This window comes from Pangasianodon hypophthalmus, chromosome 4 (genome assembly GCF_027358585.1).
Source record: "Pangasianodon hypophthalmus isolate fPanHyp1 chromosome 4, fPanHyp1.pri, whole genome shotgun sequence".
Taxonomy (NCBI): Eukaryota; Metazoa; Chordata; class Actinopteri; order Siluriformes; family Pangasiidae; genus Pangasianodon; species Pangasianodon hypophthalmus.
Genome location: NC_069713.1, coordinates 24,414,616 through 24,440,212, shown reverse-complemented (window position 1 = coordinate 24,440,212; position 25,597 = coordinate 24,414,616). Strand labels below are relative to the sequence as shown.

The following is a 25,597-nucleotide window of genomic DNA, read 5'->3' as shown; positions in this document are numbered from 1 at the left end:
CCAGCGGCTTATGACTTGACTTTGAGGTTTAAAAGACAAAATTCACATTTGTCTAAATAAAACAGAGAGTTTCTCTGTACGTCAGTAAAAAAAAAAAACTTTCTTGGGAGGCTGATGAGCTCAGTTTGTGATGTCACAAAATATACTCATTGGCTTTGGGTGAGTCATGTCTGCTATTCAGATTACTGAAGGATGCCATGAAACTTGTAAACTTTTAGTTTAGAATTGGCATGCCAAGTTAGCTAGCTAGCTGACTTAATTAATGTTGACTTTTGTTAGGGCGTAGTTCAACAGGTTTAAACTACTGTTAAATACATCGCTAAGAGTTTGATGACTAGGTAGTGTCCACAAAGGTAAATTAGTTTATTCACAGTTAGCAATGTGTAAACATCACCAATATCAGTAAACATAAGCTGCTAACTTACTGTTCTGACACACTTTCTGCATATCATGCATTTTCATATGTTTGACTTCTTTCTAAAAAATAACCTGTAGAGATTTGTTCCTAGGCCATTAGTTTACAGGTATGCACAAATCAAAGGTTTTTAATCTACACAGTGCAACCACAAACCTAATAAACAAAAACCTATTTTCTGTGACAGCTTCTCCTATTTTAGGTCATCTAAAATATGTTAGAATGACTCCTGAACCCAGAGAACACACACATGTCATCAAGACATGTGCAGTTTACCTTGTTTGTTAATTGGGAAGATGGCACAACATTGTTTTTTTTGTCATTTTTCAGCCATCACTGAGTATAATAAGATTTGTACTAGTCAGTGTTGTTAGGTAGCATCTCCTTGATATTAAATTTCCACACACTCGCAGATTCCCTCCAATGATTAAATGACAAAACCTACATTCTTGTTGCATCTTTTACCCACATTGTTATACCACAGCATTGTTGGATTCGCATTTATGAGTGTTGATTAATTTTCTATAATGGCAGCTCAGACAGTAGTGCCGGCTGCAAGGCAAATCACAGGTTTATATGAATACGCTCATTCTAATGCCTCATTGACTTGTTTGAACGACAGTCAACATACTAATAATACACGTCTTATTAATTTTGAGAGGCTGGTAGGAGGAACGACTGTTTATAGCTGTTATAATGTAGGTGGATTTTCTGTCATACACGTTTCTCAGTGATCAGATGAAATAAAAATGTCAGTCCTTGACTTGTCTTTGCTTTCCTGCTGACAGCTGTGCTGAGGATGTGTGATGAGTGTCCACTCAAGGGCAAATGATTCATGTGATTCTTGAACCACTGAGGTACAGGTACAGTAGTTGGCTTCTGAACGAATGTGTCGACTCGTGAATCACATGATTAGCGATTCAGTTGTGATTCTTTGGTTCATGTGTGAATCAAACCAAGCAGTTTCAGGTAGTCTTCAAACAAAGGAGCAAAAGCACAGCGACATGTTTAGCACACTGAGACTCGTTCGAGTCGTTCTTTAACTTCATTTTTGAATTAAAAAAAAAAATTACAGTGTTTCATTTGCAGGGCGCTGTTTAACCCACTCTGGCTGATTTAGCATTGTATTATTAGCATTGTTTTATTAGCATGTTTACTGGAGTGTCAATTGCGTGTGTTGCTTTAATTTTATTAAATGTAAGTTCTTTCTTATCTATATTGTCTCAAATAGGCGTTGTAGTAGTCCTCGAAAGCCTGTATATAACGTGAACGTCGTCATGAGTGGAAAATCAATACTCTGTGTGCGTTTGACTCGTTGAGAATCGGATCACTGGAGTGAGTGACTCGTGATTCCTGTATAGATTCATAATTTCGAGCCGATTCAGAAGCCTGCGTTCATTGAGGCGGGCTGTTTGCGGTGTTGAGCAGTGAGCGGAGTATGCTAATTTCCTGCACTTCCCCTCTCTAAATCAATGCCTTTTATAGGCAGGACTGCCTTTTAGAGTTGCGCCTGCCTTGTGTCACTCACCAACCTGTGCTTCTTACATAAAATATAGCCCAGAGCTGATCATCCAGCAACCCGGAACATGGAGGCGCAGCTCCTCTTCAGCATGAGCAGCTGAGTTCACACCGTCTGCACTTTTCTCAAGACGTTTGCTCAAAGTTGAAGGTAAGATTAATGAAAGTTTTGGTTAGAACTGAGCTTGAAGCTGTTGCTTTATCGTGTTAGTTTGATGTTTAGTGTTCAGGTATAAAGGCAGAGGCGTAGCACACACTTTCACTGAGTCTGGACAAAGTTTGTGGTTGGCTTGTGTTTTATTTACTTCATACTAACACTGAGACAGGGCTCTTATCATTAGAAACAGGATAAATCAATTTTTAATAACATTTTTATAGTTATCATCGTTTAGAAGGAAGCAGTAAAGTTGTTTCCGACGCTCATGAGTGGTTGTTTTGCATGAATGATAAATGTTATTGAGTTGTTTTCCTTGTTTGTCTGTGTTTGTTTGTTTGTTTGTTTGTTTGTTTGAGTTCCTTTTGTCTAATCTCTAGGTGCAGCATCATCAATGCTAAGTCTAAACTAGAATCCCATATTTCAGTATTTAGGTAAGCTAAAAATAAAATAAATAAATAATAAACAATAATTAATACGCAGGCAAGCAAGCAAATAAACAGCTACATTAAGACAGGAGGATTGAGTAAGAACAGAACTGATAATAGAAAATGGTTCTGGACTTCCTCTGTGTGAAGGCACATTGTGCCACTTCCTGATTTTGTTTGATACTAAACAAGTGTGTGTGTGTGTGTGTGTGTGTGTGTGTGTGGAGGCAAGTTCCTTCACACTCAGAAGTTCATGCTGTACTGATTTGTGTGTTTAAGAACCCATGGCTGCATGAAGAACATTGTAGCACGCGTACAAGTGCACTAATGATCCGTTACAGTGGTTAATCAGACCTGTATAATTAGCGGTTGTGTGTCGTAGGATTTGTTGCCATTCTCATTATCTCATATACTGACCCAGCATCTCCATTACATCTGGCACATGAGCCCTAAATGCTGAAAATGATCTGCTCCAAAACTGCAATTTGGACTGGTATGAAAAATTCATGGTACGACACCTATAACGATTCAGAATAGCTTTCAGGCTTGTTAAAGAGGGCTAAAATTAACATATTGTATTATTCAGTTAGGGAAATTTCTAGAATATTTCTTGAAATGTACTTGGTGGTGGTGCAGGAGGTAGCGTGCCGTACTCACAGCTCCAGGGTCCCCGGTTTGTATCTGTGTGGGTTTCCTCTGTGTTCTGTGGTTTTCTCTCACTTCCCAAAAACGAGGCTGGTTGGCGGATTGGCTAAGAGAAATTCTCCATACGTGTGTGTGTGTGTGTGTGTGTGTGTGTGTGCATGTGCACGCACAGGGAGTATTCCTGCCTCACGCTCAGTGTCCCCGAGATCCACTGCGACCCTGACCAAGCGGTTATTGTGAATGAATGAATGAAAAAGTGGGTCTTTAGCCACCAGTAGTTTATAGTTTATCAAGACCATGTAGAAATACAGATTTCCGATTCCCACTTTGCACTTATTTGCACTTAACCTTCCAATTTAAATTTTTTTTTTAACTTTATCTTGTCCCCATAACTATTTTAGATTTCCTAATGACTGTATACTGTCAGTGCTGCATCTTCACACTCTTGATTCATATTATTACTGTGTGCCAGCAGTTCGTGGTCTGTAAAATGTAGGGACACTGATAAGACGCCATAGCCTCACCCAGCACATGTACGTTTATGCAATGTAGAGCTCAATGCATGACTCAGGTGCATGTTAACCTCTCCAAACCTGCATTTGGGCCAATACATGCAAGTTAATGAATATAAGTGAAATGTATGAGTGTTTACTCAGCTGCTCATATACATAGCTTGGGAAATTAGTGATCCATACATGTAGTATAATACACATTGCCATGATAAAACTAACAAATAATATTGTTGGTAAATGATAAAATAAAATAAAACATATTTTGACATTTTGTTTCGATGCAGATCCTTTAACAAATTACAAAATGTGGTGTATGTTGTTAATTATGTATTTAAAGCTTTTTTTTTTTTTTTTTTAAACAAAGTATTGATGGTGAATTATATTGGAATTTGGTCAAAGTCAAAAGCTTGAGGAGTGATACTAAGAGGTTGAGGCCTAGCAATTGACCTGGTAAGCATTTAAATCGTTCATCAGCAGCTGTGTCTCAAGAGAACATCCTACCCTTCCAGCCCTGACTAATCATATAGACTGATTATCAGGAACAGCGCTGAACTGAATTCTGTAGATCTGTGGAAACAGGGTGGCTGATTCCTGAATTAAGTGCATTTCTAAATGTATTTGGTCTGTGTGTATGTTCATGGTGTTTTGTTCCTTTTGGAGCTGTTCATTTTACTAATGTGACAGCTGTTCAACTGACTAATGTAATAACTGAGAAACTGTACTGACAGTGTTTATATTCAAATACAGTAACTCAGACGAAATGTGTGGCAAACAACAGCAGGAAATTAATTATTTAAAAAGTGTTTTCTTTGCTGCACCGAAACCTGATGAGTTGATAGTTGGTCTGCTGTGCAAAGTGCAAAAGTTGTATTTTTTTTCACAGCCATGCATGCAGGGCTTCCTCTACGCAGCACGGCTCAAAAGTCAAGTGCGATTAGAGAAATCATTAAGCAATTGTGTGTGCAGTCATGGTTTCAATTTTATACCACACCTTCATTTTGAGGCACAGAAAGAAGACACAAGAGGAACAGTTCTTAAGTGCATTGTTGGTCTGCGTTTAAACATCTCATTTTTTCTGTAATTATGTGTTGGAGAGAGGTAGCATGATAGTCAGACTTTGTAATTGCTGTAAAGCCAAAAATAAGAGGTGTGTATTTGCATGTAGTTTTGATGTTTGTTTCACTGCACTGCTTAAATGTAATCTGAAGTCTTAGCAGTGATAAAACTGTAAAGTGAGCTTTCAGTTTGTGTCACTTGTCTGGCCTGAGAGGAGGAAGTTATTATTTTGGAAACCAGTATTTAAACAGTGAGGTTTCTCATGCATCTTTAATTATATCACACATTAATGCAGACTTGCACATGTGATGCAGTTTATTCAGTGTAAGTGTGATTAAACTGTGTACATCTCTCCAGACACCTTTTTTAAAAATTGTTCCACATGCAGTTTGCATTTTATCCAGTCCGAGTTATAAGTAAATCAGAATCCAGCCCAAGCCTTTAGCTGAGGTATGGAGGGTTTAGGCAGTGGCAGCTCGTCCATAAGTGCAGGTGCACAGGGCCCTACTTTATAGATCAGCCATTCAACAACTGTTAATCCTCGTTCCTCATTCACAGCTCTGTACATTTTAAATTCAGTTGAAATACTAATTACCTCTTTTGCATGACCAAAGATTTAAACATTTGACAAATATAAATAAGCTGATGTTTCATTGAATTGCAGGTCTCTCTGGTATGGGGCAGTGTGCACGCTTCGTCATTCAGCTCCATAGAGTTATTATTGCACCAAAAATGGGAACTGCAACAAGCTCATTGTGCAGGACTCGCGCTGCACTTTACTCAGGGGAGGAAGAGCAGACAGGACAGTTAATGACAGGGATGCCAGATGGGGCTAATATAAAAACAGTCTGCAGCCACCAAAATCTTGTTTCATAGCAAATAATCCAAATTAAATGTGATCAGTTTTCCCAAGCAACACTACAAGGCAAAGTGTAAGTGCAGACAGTGTGTCTATGATGTACAGAACCATTTCTATTGTAAGATATATTGCAGATTTTCAGAGGGGGAAAGAGGGATTATGGAGTAGATAACACCTGTACATCAGAAATGCGCGTGCACCGTGGTGACCTTGTTTCCGATGCAAGGGCAGAGAACGAGACGTAGAATGTGTCTTCCTTTTTCCAATGGCTAAATTTTTTAGTTAGTTTCAGTTCTTTTGTTTGGTTTGAGATGTAGTTGCGATGGAAATGTTGCTGAACCTGGAAGCTAACCTGGTTAATGATATAGTCACACTTGAATAAGGGCACATCTAAAACCTCTCAAAACAAGCTGCTAGACTGTATGCTTGATGACTGTATGTTGTCGACTCTCAGCTGCCTATTATGGGGTTTACCGAAAAATTCACTAGATAGCAGCCTATAGTACAAGTCAACTGTGATAGCCTCCCAACTCAATTCAACTCAAAAGCTGTGTAGATGTTGATGTTGTTCTGCCCCAACATAATCAATGGTCACAAGCGGCTGCTGGGTTTAGGGTCTTTCTCAAGGTGCTGAATAGTGACTTTTTGGCGGCTCCTGGATTTAACCTCGCAACTCGTCACTCACAACTAGTCACTCGGGAACCACCAAGCTAGCACCACTGCAGTTTAAAAAAAACATGCTAATGATTCAGTTAGAAACATTAAACTGGCATCATTCCTATGCTGGTTATTATCACAAAGAATAAGTCTTTAGGTAGTATCCACTTAAGAGGATTATTAGGACAAGCATTTTTAATTGGTTCTCAGTTGGCTCTCTGTGAATCCCCTGAAATCCAGTTTTAGAGCAGGCCGTGTGTGTAGTAATTACTGATATTGACAGGGAGAGAAAAGTATGAGCCCAGGCAGCAGTGTTTACGCAGTCACACCATGGAGCGCATGTTCTCACAAGTCTGGCAGCTATCATGTTCCTGCTTGTGCTTTTATCTTCATGCTGTTGCGCTGAGGCTCAGTGATCCGATAGGTTCACTATTAGTTTTATCTTGCATCTAAAATCACCCCCACTGGTCTACTGACACATCTACCCACATTGGGCTATTGGATTAGGCAAATAGTATTAGCATAATAATTGCAAATAAGCAGAAATTGGGTAAATACTGGGTAAATAAACATTTCCTGGATTTAATTTTGAGGCCAGATTTATAAATGTTTCGCTAATGCTGAATTTCTTCATACTCCTGAGCGTATGTTCATAAATACCAAACACCCATAAATGACCAAGCATGTTCAGAGCACAGCTGATTTACGTGTAGCGATGCCCATCAAACTCCATAAAAGGCAAAAAGCTCACCGAGAGCTGAAAGCGAATAATGACTGAACAGTGAAATAACGCCTCTAAGCACTGCATGTGCTAAATCTTCCAGTAATACAGCTCAGCCATTGCAGTGTCGGCTACCATAGACTCTTCCTCCTTTTAGGGTGCCGTTTCTTTTGTTCTAACTGAATGACTAGTCTTATTTGCCTTAATTTATAGGTTTGTTGTTGATTGCTTTCTTACAGGTCATTAATATGAAACAGCTGAGTTCAGAAAATTTTCATGAAATTTGTGCGTGTAATTGAAATAAATAAGCGATTTAAATTTAAAACGGAATTAATTCAGGCCAGTCTAAACCCTTTCAGTCAAGGTTTATATTAGTCTCTTATATACAAATTTACGCAAACACAGGAGCTCCTGTAGAATGAGAACGTTTTCCTGAACGAACAGGATTTTCATGAATTTCTCATGTGAATGTTCCTGCTAACAATTGATGAACAAATTTGTTTGTGTGAAGCTGGATAAATGAGGCCCGGTTTCTGTAGAACTGCCCACTGTAGGTGTATAGTATCTCTTACAGCTAAACACAGAACCTTTTTATTGAAAACTGAGACCCATACACAAGCTGTAGGAACAGCCATTAAAACACTGCATGATGAAGTGATCGCCCTGATTGGGGGGTTATTAAGTATTTTTTGTAACATTATCTTAAATAATGTAACATCATCTTATGTTGTTAGACCTTTCTTCATTAATGCTTATGATAGCTGGAAGGTCCTGTACCACTGAAGAGCTGTGATCTTTTATCAGCTTATCACATTTTATAAATTCAATTAAACCTCCTTTAGTTATTATGTGATAAGGCACAGGTTTCATCTCCGCACCTGGAGTCCCCCCTAAAGACTAGAATGTTCAGGACAGGGGGTACTCTAGGACCAGGGGTGAAAACCTGTTTCATCATGTCTACACAGATCTATCAAATTACACGGTTCTTGTCAGGCAGGCTTTCTAGCTACTTTTGTGCTTTCCATCAGTGGGTGTGTACAAGTCAATCGTGTGTTAATGGCTCCCTCTGGTGGAGGCAAAAAAATAGATCAAACATTTTCTAATATTAGGCCTTTAGTACAGTTAGCAAAATAAAAAATGAAATCTGGGGTTTAGGTGCATGCAGTTCCTTGCCTCAGACCAAAAACAAAACAAACAAACAAAAAAAACCATTATTAGCATTATCGCAAAAGCACTAATACATTGACAGTAATTGTAACACAGTGTTGGATATTAGGGTCACCAACACATAATGAAACTATCTAGTTACATTTCCGCAGCGTGAGGTGGTAGACTTTCCATCTGGCAGATCAGACAATAATATTTTTCTTTAATACTTTAATACAGTGCACTGGCTGAAAAACAACTGACTCAGTTAGTGGCAGCTAAGAAAAAAAATCCACTGTCTCTCACCCTGACCTCAGACAAACAGGAAACGTGAGCTGCTAATTAGAATCTTCCAGATTCTGTGAAATGAACATGAATGAATGAGTGGTCAGTGTTAGGCACTGTGTTTAGATGGGTAATAAATAATACTGCATTACATGCTTAGTGCTAACCGCTCGCTTTGTCTTGCTCGCTAATTCGAATTCAGCGCTGTAATAGTCTCTGAGACCCAAACAATAATTGTGTAGTTGTAATTTTTCCCTACTGTGTCTGTTTATTAGCCCCTGATAACTATGGAAATTGATCAATGTGTTTAAATAGGATAAAGCTTGGGAAAAGGGTAATATTCAGCTGATGTAATCCTCATGAGGATAGAATGAGGATGTAAACACAACCTATTTTGCATGCTCCACTTGCAGTTAATGAAGATGAATGAAAGAGTAAATGAGTGACTGAATAGTGTACAGTTAACCACTTTTGCTTTTATAATGTGCCATTACAGTTCCAATCATATATACCTGACTGATGTTAGGAGTTTGTGTTGTATTTGTACAAATCAAAAATGGAAGAAAGCCGATTCAAGGATATTTGTAAAGCTGTCATTTTTTAATATTAACATAAGGAGTAAAAGGTAGCAGATATGGCTGTGTAGGCATCCACTCATTTTAACTACACACATTCACTATGAAACTGTAGGCTGAAATAAATACGAAATTAGCTTTTATGTATCAGCACATTTTTGTTCAGTGTGCAACAGGTTGAAAGACTCTTAGAATCACATCAAGTAATATTCAGTCTGGTCCATATTAAAAGTGTGGCAACCTGAGAAAACACTACATATGGTGGATTTTAACATTTTCTATTATTTATAGTTTTGAAAATTACATTTGAAAGTCTAGTTACCCCCCCAAAAGGGAGAAAAATACGCTCATTGATTGTGTAAATTGCTATATATGCTGTATGACTGATCCTGCCTATCTTTATACCCGCCTTTGTTCACAGCTTACAGTCATTTTTACAGCTGTGTTTGTTACACTGGCTCCTTAAATACATGACATGATCTTTGCGCATGGCCTAGGCAAATATTGAAAGTTAATGTAAAAAAAAAAAAAAAAAAAAAAAAATCGTTCTGGGGAAATTTGATTTGTTGAAGAAGAGATGTCAATGTATGTTATGGACAGAAAAATCTGATTTTGGTCAGAACCTGATTTTTCATCGTTTTTGGCTGTATTCAGGTACAACAACATCTGACAAGTTTTTCCACACACATACACCCACATACACACACACACACACACACACACAGAGAGGATGGTTTTATTATATTCATATGCCCTGTGGAGTGAAGTCTACTTCATTGTCATTATGCAAATGAATTTGTTAGTAGTAATGACAGTGCAATAAAGGAAAGAGGATGAGCGTCTGCGCTCCTGATAGCTTTGTTCAATGAGAGCAATAAGAGATGAGGTGCTGTGGTGCATGTAAATGTAGAACCCACCTGGAACAATCTGAGGTCAACTAAAGTTAGTGTGAGATCATGCATGAGTGTTTATGTAACACTGGGTACAGATACTACAGCTGAAAGTTATAACAAGCTAAAGGAAGCACCTCTGAGTCACCACTTAGCAGCGTGAGTCAGAAAGGATTCAACCGCAGCAGGATGTGCTGTTATAGGGAATAATTAACCACAGGGTGGTGTGATGCAGCCAGACATAAAGCAGAGTTACTGTTAGCACCCCAAAGCTGATTATTTTCCAATAACAGCACACCTCAAAGTGTTGTATTAATCTTATACCATATCAATTTGCTAACAATTATATTTTTTTAATTAAATAAAACCAGATTGTACTTTTGATCTGTTTGATTCATAATTTTGAACAGTTAATGTTGTGGTAAGTCTGTGGAACAAGTTAGCTCCTGCAGCACTTTGAGAAACCAGAATGTCCAATATTCTCTGTCTCTGAAGACTTCCCATTGTGGAAAACTTCAAGAAAGAGCTTTATCTCTGTTACAAAGCACTGACACTGGAGACTTATTCCAAATGTTAAATAAACATCTCCTTATAGAAACTTCACCACATTAGCTGTTATTGTTTTCTTTAAGTAACATGTTTTTTAATCATGTTTTTGAAAATGAATCAACAATGTCAGACTAATCAGACTGAAGGATTCGACAGTGCTGTAGTTTAACTGTATATACTGTGTATATACAGCAGAAAGTAAGTGCAGGAGACAGAGGAAGGACAAATTCAAGTCTATTCTGGTGATATTTCTGCTGTATATGTCTCCGAGGCCAGAGTGTCAGAATCTGCAAAGAAACATAACAACCACAAACCACTCAAGTCTGACCTTAACAGGAACATTTATGATTTTGCATTTCTTTGATGAGAGATGTATATAACACACCTAAATATTTAACAAATCACAGATCATAAAGTTTTGAGCTTTAAGATTTATGTTAAGCCAGAGTTTGAAGTGCCGCACTAGAAACAGTTCAGATGTGTCACTGACAGATTTGTGCACTTGAGTTTATGACCTGACCCAAACACTGACACGGACCAAAGAAAGAGAACAAATGCTCCTTTCACCTGAATGCACAGAGTTTAAAAAAAAAAAAGGGTGGGGGGGTGGGGGTGGAGGATGGATGTTGACCTTGGGGGAAGAGTGTCCAGGCATGAGAAGAGTCTCTGAGAAAACAGTTGATGAGCTCCCAGCAGGAGCTGATGCTGGACACTGTGCATGCTGGTCACTGCTGACTTCATGTCTTAAAAATAATTAAAGATGCAAAACAAGCAGAAGCACTGTTATTTTGAGGGCGGGAAAAGGTTATGAAAAAAAAAAAAAAGCGTTTAATTATCGTAAATTTAAAAAAACCTTTTAACTGAAGTAAAAATATTCTCATAATTATTAACGCTTAAAATGAAAATACAGAGCAGGGAACCTGAAGAGAGTTCCTCAATACAGAATCTCTCAGCATCTTTCATGGTCTTAGATCCCGTCCCATAGACACTCTCTGCTATATGAACCATTTTTGTGTGCATTTGGATGCCAGATTTGGATCATTGTTCTGCTGGAAGATCTAATCACAATGCAGTTGTAGCTTCATGGCCGAGGAAGCCAGATTTTATTTATTTATTTATTTATTTTAATTTAGAGTCTCATGGTACTTCATAGAGTCTACAATGCCATGATGCCATGTGTCCTAACAAGGTTCCCAAGGTCACTTTGGAGAAAAAAAACCCCTGCATCATCACACATCCTCCAGCATGCTTAAGAGTAGGGATTAAGTTCTTTTCAGTACAACTATCCTTTTTTGCCAAACCCACCATGATTGATTGTTGCCAGAAAGCTCTATTTTTATCTAATAGATGAAGGAAAAGTAGTGCCTGCCTTGCATGCCGTTTGCTGGCATGGAGGTGGTGTTTATAGATTTGGAGATGTGGACCCCAAAATTCTACTTAAGCAAATCTCCACATGGTGATCCTTAGAATTTCCCTCTCTGACCATCCTTCTCAGTGTGCACAGAGGCAACATACAGTTGTGTCCTCTTCCAGGCAGGTTCATTACAGCTTACATTACTTTATTTTTTTTAGGCATAGTCTGATTTTAGTCTGATTTATCACCAGTTATTAGTGTTTCTTTGGTCCATGGGTTCAGATTGATAGAAAAAAAAGTTAGTACTAGTGTTTTTGTAATTTTCTCTTTCTTTTCTTTTTTTATGTGTTAATTGTGTTTTGATAGTTGTAGAGTATTTTGGACAGGAAATGAACTAATGTGCTAGTCTGTGTGTGTTTGTACTGAAAGATATGTGTTTTGAAAACATGAACTTCATAGTATTCAATTATATTTAAAACCACTCAGTAACATGACTACTTAAAGAAATGTAGTATCATAATTTGTCCACCAAGGGGCAGTAAAACCCCACCACATCCTGTTATGAAGTAACATGAACATCCTGTCCTCTAAGACAGAGGGGTCAAGTTTCCGTCCTAGGCTTAGATATTAGTCATAATGTAAAGGTTACACCCAGTAACACAAAAAAAACCCAAAAAACATCTGATTATTTGTTTTCAGGATTTTGTATACTATCAGTATGATATATCAGGTCACAGTGCTGTCATACACAGTAAGGTCGCTGAGCTACAAATCAATATAAAGGAAAGATCTAGGCTGGCATATTTAACATGATGTATAACACTGCCTTGAGAAACGGGATATGGGGTAGGATTTATCAGGATTTACATAATATGACTTTAAGCACAACCGTTAATCAAAAGGCAAATAAATGATGGATCAACAGTCTAATAGATCATCAGTGTTGACAGTTGTACATGATGATGAGGTGGCACAGTTTACCTCTCATGCCTTTCTTGTTCATCACATGCATCTGGGTGGAGTCTCTCTCTCTCTCTCTCTGTCTCTCACTCACTCTTGCTGTGGGTGTGAGTCATTGCTCAGGCGGCGAGGCTTTCAGCCTGGTCACTACAGCTGGCCGGAACTGCATGCCTCTCTTTCCCACTTTAAAGCAACACAGTGCTGTTTGTGGGATATAATGCTGGCGTGTGGATATACACAGTGCCTCATGAGTGTGTGACGCCACTGCTGAGGTCTACAGGGGTGAGGGGTGAGTTATGGGAAGTGATGCTGAGGGAAAAAGAGATGGACAGGGCATCAGAGCATGTGCGTCAGGAGGGAAGAGCGATGACACCAAGACAGATCACAGAACACCATGATGAGCACATTGTAGCCTATTAAAAAATGAGCTATTCTGAGATCATACTTCCTTGTTATTTCTGGCTGTACAGATTCAGTAGAACATATATTTAATCCTTAACACCAGGTTTTGCTGAGCCTGTGTCTGTGTAAACGTCTTCATGGCAGTTTTCTGGCCATCTGCTTCAGGCACACAGATGAGCATGTGGCACGGTGGGAGGTTAACACCACCGCTCTGAACGGAATCTGGGTCAGAAGGGATGCAGCTCCCCTCTTTCTCCTCTCTCTCTCTCTCTCTCTCTCTCTCTCTAACTCACTGCAGCACCCCAGCACTGCAGAGCCCCACCCTGCTGTGCCTCAGCCCACGTGACATCACTCCCCTCCCTCTAGCTTGCTTTGCGCAGTGTGTGTGTGTGTGTGTGTGTGTGTGTGTGTGTGTGTGTGTGTGTGTGAGAGAGAGAGAGAGAGAGGAAGGCGGGTCTATGTGCTCCACTGGCTGAGCTGTAGTAGTTGTAGTAGTAGTAATAGTAGAGGGCACGTGGACACACACGCTGCTCTCCATGCTGACACATGCTGTTCCCTGCATACACACCCTGTACTGACAGATTTACACACATGCTCCCATGCGCATTGCGCTAATGGGATTTGGGGATTTTAATCAAGATGCTCTCATTCGGATCTCATCCTGTGAGTGTTGAGCAAGAAATGCTTTTGGTCATTTTTCCTTGCTTGGAAAATAAATATATACATGTCATAAGCATTGCTTATAGCAACATTATATACAAATTTTGTACATTCAGGAAAAATGAAAAAAATGTACATTTTAATAGAACCCAAATAATGTACTTGCACAGCATTTTAACTCCACATCATTTATAAAAGATAGGTGAGACTTGCGGGGACAAAAAAGGTGAATATAAAAAGCTTTTCTCTGGTTAATAGTTCCTTTTGAACCACTATCAAGCACTTCAGTTTTCTCATTCTGAAACCTGTGTCTCTTCCACTTACTTGAGTCATTATATCGATGTTCTTTTAAGTCTGCTGAGTATCATCTTCCATGCTCTCGCTTCGCCCCACCCCAGAGATCTGCTCCTATTGGCTGCTGCATTATTTTTAGTGTAGAGATCCGTTTTTTGGCTCCATGGAAACAGCAGAATGTCATGAGCCAATAGGAAGACAGAGTGGATAAATGATAGTCAAATGAACAAGCTGGATTCAGTCATCCTCCTTCTACCCTACATCCCCCATCCGAGGCACATCAAGGTGGATTTGGGGCTTCAGGACAGAGCCGCTAGTGCTTATTTACTTCCTCTGCATGGCTGTATATGTAGTACAGAAGGAACACTGATTTCTGAGGGAAAACACACACACACTGCAGAGTAGGTCAGTGGTTGACCTATTTACCTCCTTTTACACCACTTGCTCCATTTGTTCTGTAAAGCAGTCCTAGTTTTTCAGTAAGTTGCTTGTAAAGAGTTAATCCAGCAAAAGGAATTTTGTGGAGCCTGGAGCAGACTGTTGCAGTATTTTAATTTGAGGTCAGTCTCTTTCCACAGACGATCCCTCCCTTTTCGTGGGTGGTTTGAACTCATGCATATCGTGTGTAGCTCTAAATACCTCCCTGCTTTAGGGAGAGATGACTCTTGTATATGACACTACTGATTCACAGGAGAGGAATCCTGGATTTTCAGGGATCCTGTGAAATCAGTGATTCCTGGAAATGAGCCAGTTCAGTTCAATTTCATAGCGCTTTTAACAGTGGACATTGTCACCAAGACTTGCAGAAATTTGGATAAAGATTTAGAGTCCAGTCCCTAATGTGCGACAGTGGCAAGGTCCAGAAACACAGCCGTGGAAGAAGCCAGTGATATTTACGGGTTAGAGGTGTAACTCTCAATTAGATATATCTGTATATTGAAAAATAAAGTTAACAGGATGCATCATTAATTCCTCAGAAAATACAGCTTATATTATGTAAGGTGAAATAAACATTTAAACTTAATCAAGCCTACACTTCTGCCTCTGGAAAAGAATTCTCTTCTCTTTATCTCAAAGGGAAGGCTAAATCACGCTGTTTTTCACAAGAAAAATGGCATTGGCCTCAGTCAGCAAGCATAAGCTGAAAGATTCCCCGAAATATTTAAGGTGTGGTATTTAAGAGCACTTCGGCTTCCCGGGAAGTTACATCACCAGTGAGTGGTCTGCCAAAACATTACAATGTGCTGAATGCATCAAATTTGCATACAGTACAAAAGTTATGTGTACAATAATGCTGCCATTCAAGCAGCATTTCCTCACTGATTCAAACCAGGTTAAAGAAATCAGCACAGCGATTCTGAAGTTCATAGCTGCAGAAGTGAGACTTTACTCAGCATAGTGGAGAACTCAGGCTGCAGAAATATGTCTAGGGCTACAGAGAGCTGCGTGACTTTAACATCACAAACACCTAACAGTAGAATGAGAGAGAAAAAAACCTCCATGCTTCAGACACACCCCCTTGAGAGGCACACCAGTGAAAGCTTGGCCATAGAGCTAATATTTCATCAGTCATCTTTAATTCTGTTACATTCGAACACAGCTTTTATTTCGTTGTATGCTGCTAAGAGCCTGAAGGGATCATGCAAACCCTGTGTCAGTAAGAATTTTCATTTATCTTCTTGTACTTTTATAATGTTAAATGTTTAATCAATTGAAAATGGAAATCTAAGGCACATATTCAGGCAATACTTATTTTTAATTTTGTGTATCGCTACACCCATGTTAAGGGTTAATAAGACCGTCATCATATAAATCTTTATATCTGTTTATCCTGGTGTGACTGGCAGAGTGTGAGTGTGGTGTTGGGTTAGTCTTCCTCTATCTGCACTGCCTTGAACAGCTGTTCTCTGTCACACTTGTATGTGTGTGGTTCCAGATGTTTAGGGAGTACAGGTGGGACAAACAGGGAGTGATTCTAGGCTAGGGGGAAAATAATTATTCTGAGATGTTCAAAGAGCTTAGACAAGTGCTTGACATTCGCTGATTTATTGGACCACACACAGTTACACAGCATGATACATTAATATGATCTTTATGTTCTCAGTGGGATGTGTCACTAATTCACTCCTCTTCCTCTCGTCAGGTTTCTGATTGGACGGCATGGGGAATCTGATCAAGGTTCTGACGAGGGACATCGACAACAATGCGGGGAACTTTTTCCTGGACTTTGAAAGTAAGTTTATGTAGTGTGTTTATTTTACTATAACAAATATATTTCTCCAAAAAGTAAAACGATGCAAGGTTGGGACACTGTCATCTCAACAATTAAAACTTGAAAGCAAGTGTGTTACAATGAAATCACAACAGTTTTTAAACAGAAAAGAATCACTGTGCTAACAGAGCATTCAGCTATATGTCTGTTTCATACTGGGTGATCTCAAATGGCAAAACGTCTGTTGTAACATTTTGTATACATGATGAAATGAAATAAAACCAGTTGTTGCTAGTGGACTCAGACTTCTGAACCTGACTGTACATTCATGCATGTGCGTGCCTGCGTGTGTGTGTGTGTGAGGGTGTAACCAAGTGCTGCTGTTTTCACAGATGCTCAGCCCACTGAGGCAGAGAGGGAGTTATGGGAACAGGTGAACAAGGTTCTGATGGAGGCCATGAGTGTTTTAGAGGATCTGCAGTCCTACAGTGGAGCTGGAGAAGCCATTAGACAGGTGAATGTATGAAATATGTATAGGCAGGGCATAAAGGACAGTGTCATGCAAAAGCACTTTTCCAAAATCAAGCTGCTGGGGCTGGTTCCATAGCTGGTGTTTAATCTCCAACTGTTCTGTGCATTTACACCACAAAAGAGCTGCTTCACAGTCGCCACAACTGGATCAGTTCCAGCACCAAAATGCAGTAGGTCTAGGAACAAGAAAAACATTTCATTGTCATGATAACTCATGTTGTGTAGGATACAGGGTTGTTACAGTGTCACACTGTCACAGTTAGTAGTGTATGATCAGACAGTTACCTCACCACCGACTTTTCACAATACAGATTAAAATGCATTTCCAATTATTACCATTCATTTCTTTTTAAACTCAGTTAAGTTCCTTATGCCAGTGATTCTGATTCCGTTCGTGTCCGGCTGTGACTTGCAAAAAATTAGCAGTCCCTCGCTCTGGACTGGCCCTAAATCATACTACATCAGTGTTTGTTTCTCTGCACTGAAAACTATTTGGCTGTGTAATCTGCCGTAAACGTGTCACACTGCTATCTTTACTGTCACTCCCGGCATGCTCCTAACTTCATCATACTCAACGGCTATCCAACATATAGAACATAGTACTGCTGACCAGAACGAAACCAACCAGCTATTATTGGCTAAACAGCATTGCATACTGCCCCTCTAGATAGATATTTATTTATTATTATTATTATTATTATTATTATTATTTTGGTCTTTCCGCATAGCCACTCTCCCTGCCAGCTTATAGAGACAACTCGATAAATATTGACAATGTAAGAGATTTTATGGACAAGTAATTCTCAGAAACATCTCTTTAAGAAACAACAAAAAAAACACCCCTAACTAAATTAATATTGTAGATGAATAAATTATCTGACGAAAAATGAACCTCTTTAGTGGAAATTGCAATTAAATAAGTAAAAGTTCCATTTCTAATGCTAATGTAAACAAAAACAACTAAAAGCTATAAAAATGTATCAAGTCTTTTTTTTGTGCTGTGAATTCTTTGACGATGATTAGATGATAAAAGGTGTTCTCAGAGGTAAAACTTGTAAAATCTTTCTCAGTTCTTATTAGTTTTATACTGCTCATAAACTCACAATGGATTATTTAATGGTTTGGCTCTTAAACCAGTGGAAACAATGGGCTGTTCTTAAACTTTGCTGGTTGCCTGAACCAACATGAGCCCAGCACCCTGTCCATGAGGAAAGATGAACCAGATACAGAATTAAAACACATTCCTGAAATCCATCTGAATCAAACTGCATTCCTGAAACACTGTGTCACTGAGGTGTTTAAGCTGCTTTATCACACCTGAATAAACACGTCATCTATTTATCGAGTCTTTGCGAAGGTGACTCACATACAGTGTTGGAGGAGTGCAGTTTAATGCCATAGTGCTGAGACAAGTGTTCAGAGCAAGCTAAAAAGGAGCTGTGCTTGGGAAATGCTGTCAGTTTGAGTTCATGTGAAAGTTATTCTGTTCAGCAGGCAAATGTTTATGGAGTGTGTTTTGTGTTTCCAGGCCATCCAGCAGCCGTCTAATGAAAGTGTGCAAGAGAAAGCCTGGACTGCTGTGGTGCCGCTAGTGGGCAAACTAAAGAAGTTTTACGAGTTCTCTCTAAAGCTGGGTATGAGACTTCACTGTGGCTTTGTTACACACACATGCATACTAACATTTAATCTTGTGCAGAAAAAGGGACTGTAGAATGTGTGTAAACTAGGCTTGTGCGATATAACAGTTAAATCGTCTCTACCCAATACTACATTACTACAATATCCAGTGACATTTAGTCTGATTATTATATTAAATTACCAGACCTGCCAACATGGCTTCATTTTGAGCAGGAGTTCAGCAATGGAGTACACTAGTAAGAGTTATCGCTCAAAAATACACCAAAAGAGCAGTCTTTTCCTTCCCAATAAAACAGCCAGTCGTCATATTAATCTGCAATGATTTGTGTAGTTGATTTGAGCTCTCCAATATTAATCAGCCCTGCCCCATTCCCCCATCTCACACCCCGGCTCTCGGCTAAACTTTCTGTCAAACTAAGAGAATGGAGAATGTTTTTAGTTCATTAGTGTGAAATAAAATATCAGCCTGTGTTCAACGTAGCTAATAGAGACAAGTATATAATGAACACTGGTTAACTGTATTTATTAAGGATGTCGCCAGATAATTTTGGCCAGAAATGTCACTTCCGGTTTTCTAGAGAAAAGGCTGAAAGATTTTGACCTTAAAAAGATTCTTTCACCAACAATGAAATGTTAAATATACCCCTTTTTCCATTATTATTTGTAATGAAAATTATTGATTTTTTTTGTTGCTCTCCTGCTCCAGTCAGGGCTCAGATGCTTTAAAAAACTCAGCAGTAGCGGACCAAATGAAATGAAAATGTTTATAAAGAAAACATACAATAAATATTTATTTATTTTTACTGTTTACTGCACATGTTGCAGAATCACCTAAAATACACCTGATCTTTTGCGATTGCCACTGCCAGCAAGCAGTTCCCGACTGCACAGCTGATATTATTATTATTATTATTATTACAGCCTTCTGTACTTTCCTTAAACGGTGAACATTCTAGACGATTATTTGTCCTTTTTTAACGGCAAATTGTGAGCAGGGAAAAATCAGTATCAGTAGACTGAACTTAAGCTGTGTTTTTGAACTCTCAAGAATCTAAGCTTCACAAACACACTTTGTGTATTGATTGCCGCTCACGTCAGACGATGTGATGATCAGAGTTTGACTCAGCAAAGCTTGCATCGGCAACCAGATAAAGGAGTTGTATAACCTTCGCCAGCCTCTGCCTCACTCCTCTCTCAATCTATAGCTCTCACCATCACTCTTATGTCTTTTCTGCATGCACAATTCCTTCGCTTTATTTACTGTCTTTGTATTGTCATATACATGGATTTACTTTCGCAAATGGATGTTACTTGAACAGTGAATAGACCTGGCTGTAATGTAATGTCATACTGGAAGGCTATTCCAAGGTGGAGTGTTGTGGTGAGGTTAATGCTATTAGGATTATGAGGTTCATATTATGTTTGTGTTAATAGTCAGTGCATGTCTGCAGTTCATGCTCGCTGGTGGTTGTTAGCCTCGAGCCAGGCAACAATGCGTTGTAATTGGATTAAGATATTCTTCTGGGTGAGGCAAACCTCTGAGGCCTCATCTAGTGAAATATTGCTTTCTGTTCACTCTTTAAATTGTGCAATTTAATTGTGTTAAATTTAATGCTGAATCTAATTTCCGATATTTATTATTACTGGCTGAATAAACAAGTTGTGGAAGGTACAGTAAGCTTTACATACACACACAAAATGCCACACAGTATTCTATCTAATGATTAATAAAATCTACAGTGATCACAAAAAATCACTAAAAACTTAATAGGAAGTAAAAAGGCAGTACAGGTTTAGGGTTTTGTATCAGATCTGTAGGTAGCAGCGTAGATTAGTAGGTCATGTCCCAATTAACTATGACACATCCCTTAATCTCAAATAATCACCAACCAACTGCAGCAGTCTCTGGAGAAGAGGTTTCAAAGGCCTACACTAACTAAATGTCTCTGCTCGCAACCAAGATTTATGTGTGTCTGCCAAATATTTGACTAGACAGTTAAAAATGCATGTGGATATAAATAGGTCTACGCAGCTCACTGCACCGTGATGCACTCCAGTTCTTGCTGGGTGAGGAGTGCACACTGTCTGCACATTCTCTGTGTGAACCTAAATTAAAATAGAAATTATGAATACGTTTTGCCCTAGGCAGGTCTCTGGAAAACACCCTTCAACTGGATTCTTGCCATAAGGCCTTATCCTGTTCCTTTTTCATTTGCTCAACCCACTGAGTTTGTCTTTCACTAATTCTCTATTTATGATATTGATCTGGCACATTCATCCATCTAAATCTCTAACTAACCACCATCCATCAAACTATTTGTCCATCCATCAATCTACCCCTCTTTCCATCCATTGGGTCAATTGTAATGTAATATTACCTCTTTGTCTGTTGTCTCGGTTGTGCAGAAGGTGCCCTGCATGGCCTGCTGGGATTCCTAACGAGTGCACGCTGCAGCCCCACACAGCACTTGGAGCAGGAGCAGGCTCTGGCGCGCCAATTCGCAGAGATCCTCCACTTCACTCTGCGCTTCGATGAGCTCAAGGTATGTGTAAGCAGATAGATATGAAGGTCTCGCTTCTCCTCTCCTGCAGTGACTTCTTCTTCTTAGTCGGTCATCTAATGTAAGCCTCGAGTGTCCTTTATCAATATCCTGACCCCCTGTCGAAACAGCTTCATCGGGAGGACATGAGGCTGAGAAAGAGACACACAAAGCAGATAGCAGGAGGCAGAGGTGAATTAAGGATCAGAAAGATAAGGGGAGTGGCAGAGCGAGACAGCTGATCTGGAGACTAGTATGAGAAAGCATGGAAGAGGAGCTTGGAACACTCTGCTATTAGGGACATGCTCAGGAACAAAAGGTTGTGCAGCTGTCTCACTGGCTAATTGAGGCAGAGAGACAGGTGCAGAGAAGCAGAGGTTTCTTTCTAGCTAACTCTGACAACATGAGTTTAGAAGCTTGACCTGGTTTATATTACCACTAACAGTAACAGTTCATTCACAGGGACTTGTATGGCTGACGCTACACGTAATCTAAGTCTGTGAATAAAGAGTTTGGAGAATGTGTTATTTAAGAAATAAAAATAATCGCTGACGTGATGTTTATTTAACGTATTGAATCACTAGTGTCGGCATGGTAGCAGGGGTAAAGCTGTAACAAAGTTTTCTTTCATGAGTAAAGTCTTTAGGGCGGTTTTACGGTTTCTCAGTAACATGACAAGCTTGTATTATTTATAACTTCAAGACAGACAAAAAAGAGAGTATAGTGAGGGAATGACTGTTTATAGCTAGCACATAAGTGATAACAGGAACTAACTTGTTTCAAAGACATTCCACTAGATTAAATGTACCTATAAACAGATAAAAGAGATTTACAAAAACATGACTTTTTTTTAAGTAATTAAAAAAAATGTTATTGTTGGTATAAGAGGAATAAAACACTTTGGGACATGTTAGGAAAATCATCATGTTAGGGGCATCACATTACCCTGTTGTTGATTACTTTGCTATAACTGTACACCTCATCTTATTACTTGCATCATAAACACCTAAATCCACAACTTAACTACTGAGTAATTCAGCTTATACAGCTTACCTTTACCTACAAATGTAAGCAGAGTGAAAGTCTGAATGATGAATCCTGTATCTTCTCTTCCCAGATGACTAATCCAGCCATTCAGAACGACTTCAGCTACTACCGCCGGACCCTGAGCCGCATGCGAATCAACAACTTGGCAGTAAGTGCACGTGTTTTCTATGTGTGCTCTTGTGGAAATGCGTCTCATTATCAGAGAGCTTATGTTTTAGTAATGCGGCAATTCACTAGGGTCCGGGGTTAACGAGCAGCGCTCTGATCTGCTCCGCTCAGATCATTAAGTAATTGAGGTCCTGAGTCATGGAAATGCTTATTTCAGACATGCATCTATTCCCTTTTATCCTGCTACTTTTAGCTGATGCAGGTTTGATCATGTGCAGTGAGGGGGTGGATTCTGTACACGAGTCTATGCTAATGGACTAAGCCTCATAACTATCCCAAACTGGAGAGGAGACAAAGGTTGCATGACCTTGCCTCCCCAATTAAAAGCTTTCGCAGTCAGGAATAATTATCACCGCCCCCTCACCTAATGAGTCGTGAGCTGCGGTGTTGTACAGCTTGCTATGGGATGGCAGGACATTCTGCGTCTGCATGTTGAATGTGCAGTAAAGGAAAATTTACATTCAATTTGTAGTTGAGCAAAATGAATAAACAGGTTCTGCTCAGGGGAATATGCTTTTTCAGCATGAGAAGATAACTGACTTGTTAGGTACATGAAGTATTTTTTGAGTGATTTTTAATAGAATTTGAATATCCTACCTAATTACAAACACCATATTCATGTACTTTTCTCCCTTAAGCTAGTTTTGCACTGGGTGATGATTACTTGTCCCACTGTATGAGATGACCTCAAGAAACTCTTGGGTGAATTCACATTGTGTGATAATACTGTGCTCTCCATGTCAGATTATATGATGAAGATCCTCTAACAATAGACCTGCTATTATTTACCACCTCACCAATGAGCGTGATCCAGGCTCATGCAGAAAATAGGCTCGCATAAACAGAAACAAGCCCTTGGTATAATAGTAGCAATGTTATGACAAGAGAAAACACCGTTTAAAAGGTGAAGATGAGAAGTTAGGACTCATTTGTGGAGGCAGTAATTCATCCTCTATTTCTTTCCGTGCCACATCCCTTTTTGCCCTGACATGATGGAACTGTGATGAGACTCAAGGAGACATTCTCTCTGCTGCCACAATTAAACAATTCGCTCTTCTTTTAAATCCTTTATTTTGATTACATTTTGCTATTTCCACTACTGTATTTGTAGCAGTCTTGTGAATTTTGGGTTAGACTATACCGTCTTCCTCTTGGTGGTGTTTAGACTAGCATAGTCAGGTGCTCACACTCTGAGATCTTATGCATTCTATGAACTCAACTCATGACCAAAGATTTCTGTTACGCTGACAAAATTTTGACAGCCGAAAATCATACAAGGTAAAGTCAACCTTAGTAGCACACAAAAGATCTGATGCATATGCAGCTTTTCACTGTATTAAACTAAAAGCCACAATGTAATGTTGTAATCACAAATCCTCACCATATAGCCCACTTTACGTACACTATTTGGCCAAAAGTATGTGGACACCTGACCATTACACCAATATGTAGGCCTTCCCCAAAGAAAGTGGACCCCAGTGTGGCCCAGCATGACAACATGTTCCAGCACGACAGTTGATTGGTGATGTTGGTGCAGAAGAACCTGTGTGTCCTGCACAGAGCCCTGACCACAACCCCAGTGAACACCTTTGAGATGAACTGGAAGATCAACTGTGCGCCAGGCCTCCTCGCCCGACATCAGTGCCTGACCTCACTAATGCTCTTGTGGCAGAATGAGCACAAATCCCCACAGCCACATTATAATATCTAGTGGAAAGTCTTTCCAGGACAGTGGAGGCTCTTATAGCAGCAAAGAGGGAACAAACATCATGTGCCCATAGTTTTAGAAAGGGATGTTCAACAAGCACATCTGGTTTTGATGGTCAGATGTCCACATACTTTTGGCCATTTAATGCATGTCTAATGATGATGATGTATTACTGATCAAGGGGCCAGAAGTGATCATGCTATATACCTCTTGCCAAGAGATTATGACTCTCTGTTTTGATAGCCCTGACTACAACACCATGTTGGTGTAAATGAAAGCACAGAGATAATATCAAATTTTTAAACATTTTTACTTCTAGACTGTTGGCTTATATGGATCAAGCAGTTTTGTCACAGATGGACTGACTACTCAATGTTTTGTCCCTAGACAGAGGAAGAGAACGAAGTAAACAACGAACTGGCCAATCGCATGTCTCTGTTCTATGCCAATGCTACACCAATGCTGAAAACATTAAGTGATGCCACAACGAAGTTTGTATCTGAGGTCAGTCTTCACAGTTTATGTGCATTAACACATTCTATAAGGAGGCCTGCTTCTAAATTTCTAACTGTACAGAATTTTTTCCATTTTGACAGAATTCAGATTTACCCATAGAAAACACAACAGACTGCCTAAGTACGATGGCAAGTGTGTGTAAAGTCATGTTAGACACACCGTAAGTTCATTTACATTAGTCTTCCTCTATTTGCCTTTTAGCACTTTTACTAAGAGAACCATAGTCATTTCTTCTTTCTGTTCCTGTGTGTGTGTGTGTGTGTGTGTGTGTGTGTGTGTGCGCGCACACACTCAGGGAGTACCGTAGCCGTTTTGCGAGTGACGACACAGTGTTATTCTGCCTCCGTGTGATGGTGGGAGTCATCATCCTCTACGACTACGTCCATCCTGCTGGAGCTTTTGTCAAGTCCTCAAAAATTGATGTGTGTGTGCATAAATTCTCACTACACAGGTGTATTCATGTAAAGTCACATATGTTTATCCAGTCTAATTACTGCCTGCCTGTGAATCTTGCTCTGTTTCACAGATGAAAGGATGCATTAAAGTCCTGCGGGATCAGCCACCTAACAGAGTAGAAGGTCTCCTTAATGCGCTCAGGTCCGTGGCCTCACACACTATTCAACACTACACTATTTTATAGTCTTTTCCAAAATGATTCTAAGAAACATGTACACTGGACATATTTTCAAAATTGTTTTGCTTGTCTTTGACTAAAGGTACACGACAAAACATTTGAATGATGAGACTACCTCCAAGCAAATCAAAAACATGTTACAAGTCTGACAGCATCCACAAAACGGTACTTTTTGGAACGTGATGAGGATTTCAGCGCTCTTCTGATGAGACTGCTTTAGTGGGAGTTTTTAAATACAGAGAAAATGGCCATGTGTCAGGTGGCAGCTATCGGGATACACTGCTGTATGATGTGCTTAATGCAACTCAGAAAAGGAGCTCCTCTGTCCTTTCTTTTTTAAAAATTGTTTTATTGCCCCTGTGTATTTTTTTTTAATGGTTGACAGAGTGCCAAGGCAGAAACAAATATCTGTTTATGTAATTTCATTGTTAAATGATGGTTGTTTTGATTGTTTTGATAACTCTTTTTAACAAAATAAAGAAGCTGTTTAAATCGGTTTTGCTGGGTGTATTCTTTCATATGA

At 39.4% G+C, this 25,597-nt stretch overlaps 1 protein-coding gene and 1 long non-coding RNA gene across 4 annotated transcripts in view; one reads left to right on the top strand and one right to left on the bottom strand.

Moving 5' to 3' along the window:
- Positions 1–1,805: 1,805 nt before the first annotated feature.
- fam49ba (family with sequence similarity 49 member Ba) lies at positions 1,806–25,571 on the top strand. The gene is made up of 11 exons (XM_026936706.3): positions 1,806–2,084; positions 16,224–16,313; positions 16,685–16,806; positions 18,352–18,457; positions 20,868–21,004; positions 22,119–22,196; positions 24,312–24,428; positions 24,521–24,600; positions 24,736–24,862; positions 24,967–25,037; positions 25,157–25,571. Exons 2-11 carry the CDS (start codon positions 16,241–16,243, stop codon positions 25,221–25,223), a joined length of 978 nt encoding a protein of 325 aa, XP_026792507.1. The 5' UTR covers positions 1,806–2,084; positions 16,224–16,240; the 3' UTR covers positions 25,224–25,571.
- LOC117597085 (uncharacterized) overlaps positions 21,017–25,597 on the bottom strand; it is a 99,574-nt gene continuing 94,993 nt past the window's right edge. For all 3 annotated transcript variants that reach the window (XR_008301685.1, XR_008301684.1, XR_008301686.1), the window contains one exon: positions 21,017–21,153. This is a non-coding gene — a long non-coding RNA (uncharacterized LOC117597085). The remainder of the gene's footprint in view (positions 21,154–25,597) is intronic.

Coding starts and splice junctions, on each gene's coding strand:
- fam49ba (XM_026936706.3), top strand. CDS start 16,241: ATGGGGAATCTGATCAAGGTTCTGACGAGGGACATCGACAACAATGCG. Junction 16,807..18,351: donor CTGGAGAAGCCATTAGACAG/GTGAATGTATGA, acceptor TTGTGTTTCCAG/GCCATCCAGCAGCCGTCTAA. Junction 24,429..24,520: donor CAACGAAGTTTGTATCTGAG/GTCAGTCTTCAC, acceptor CCATTTTGACAG/AATTCAGATTTACCCATAGA.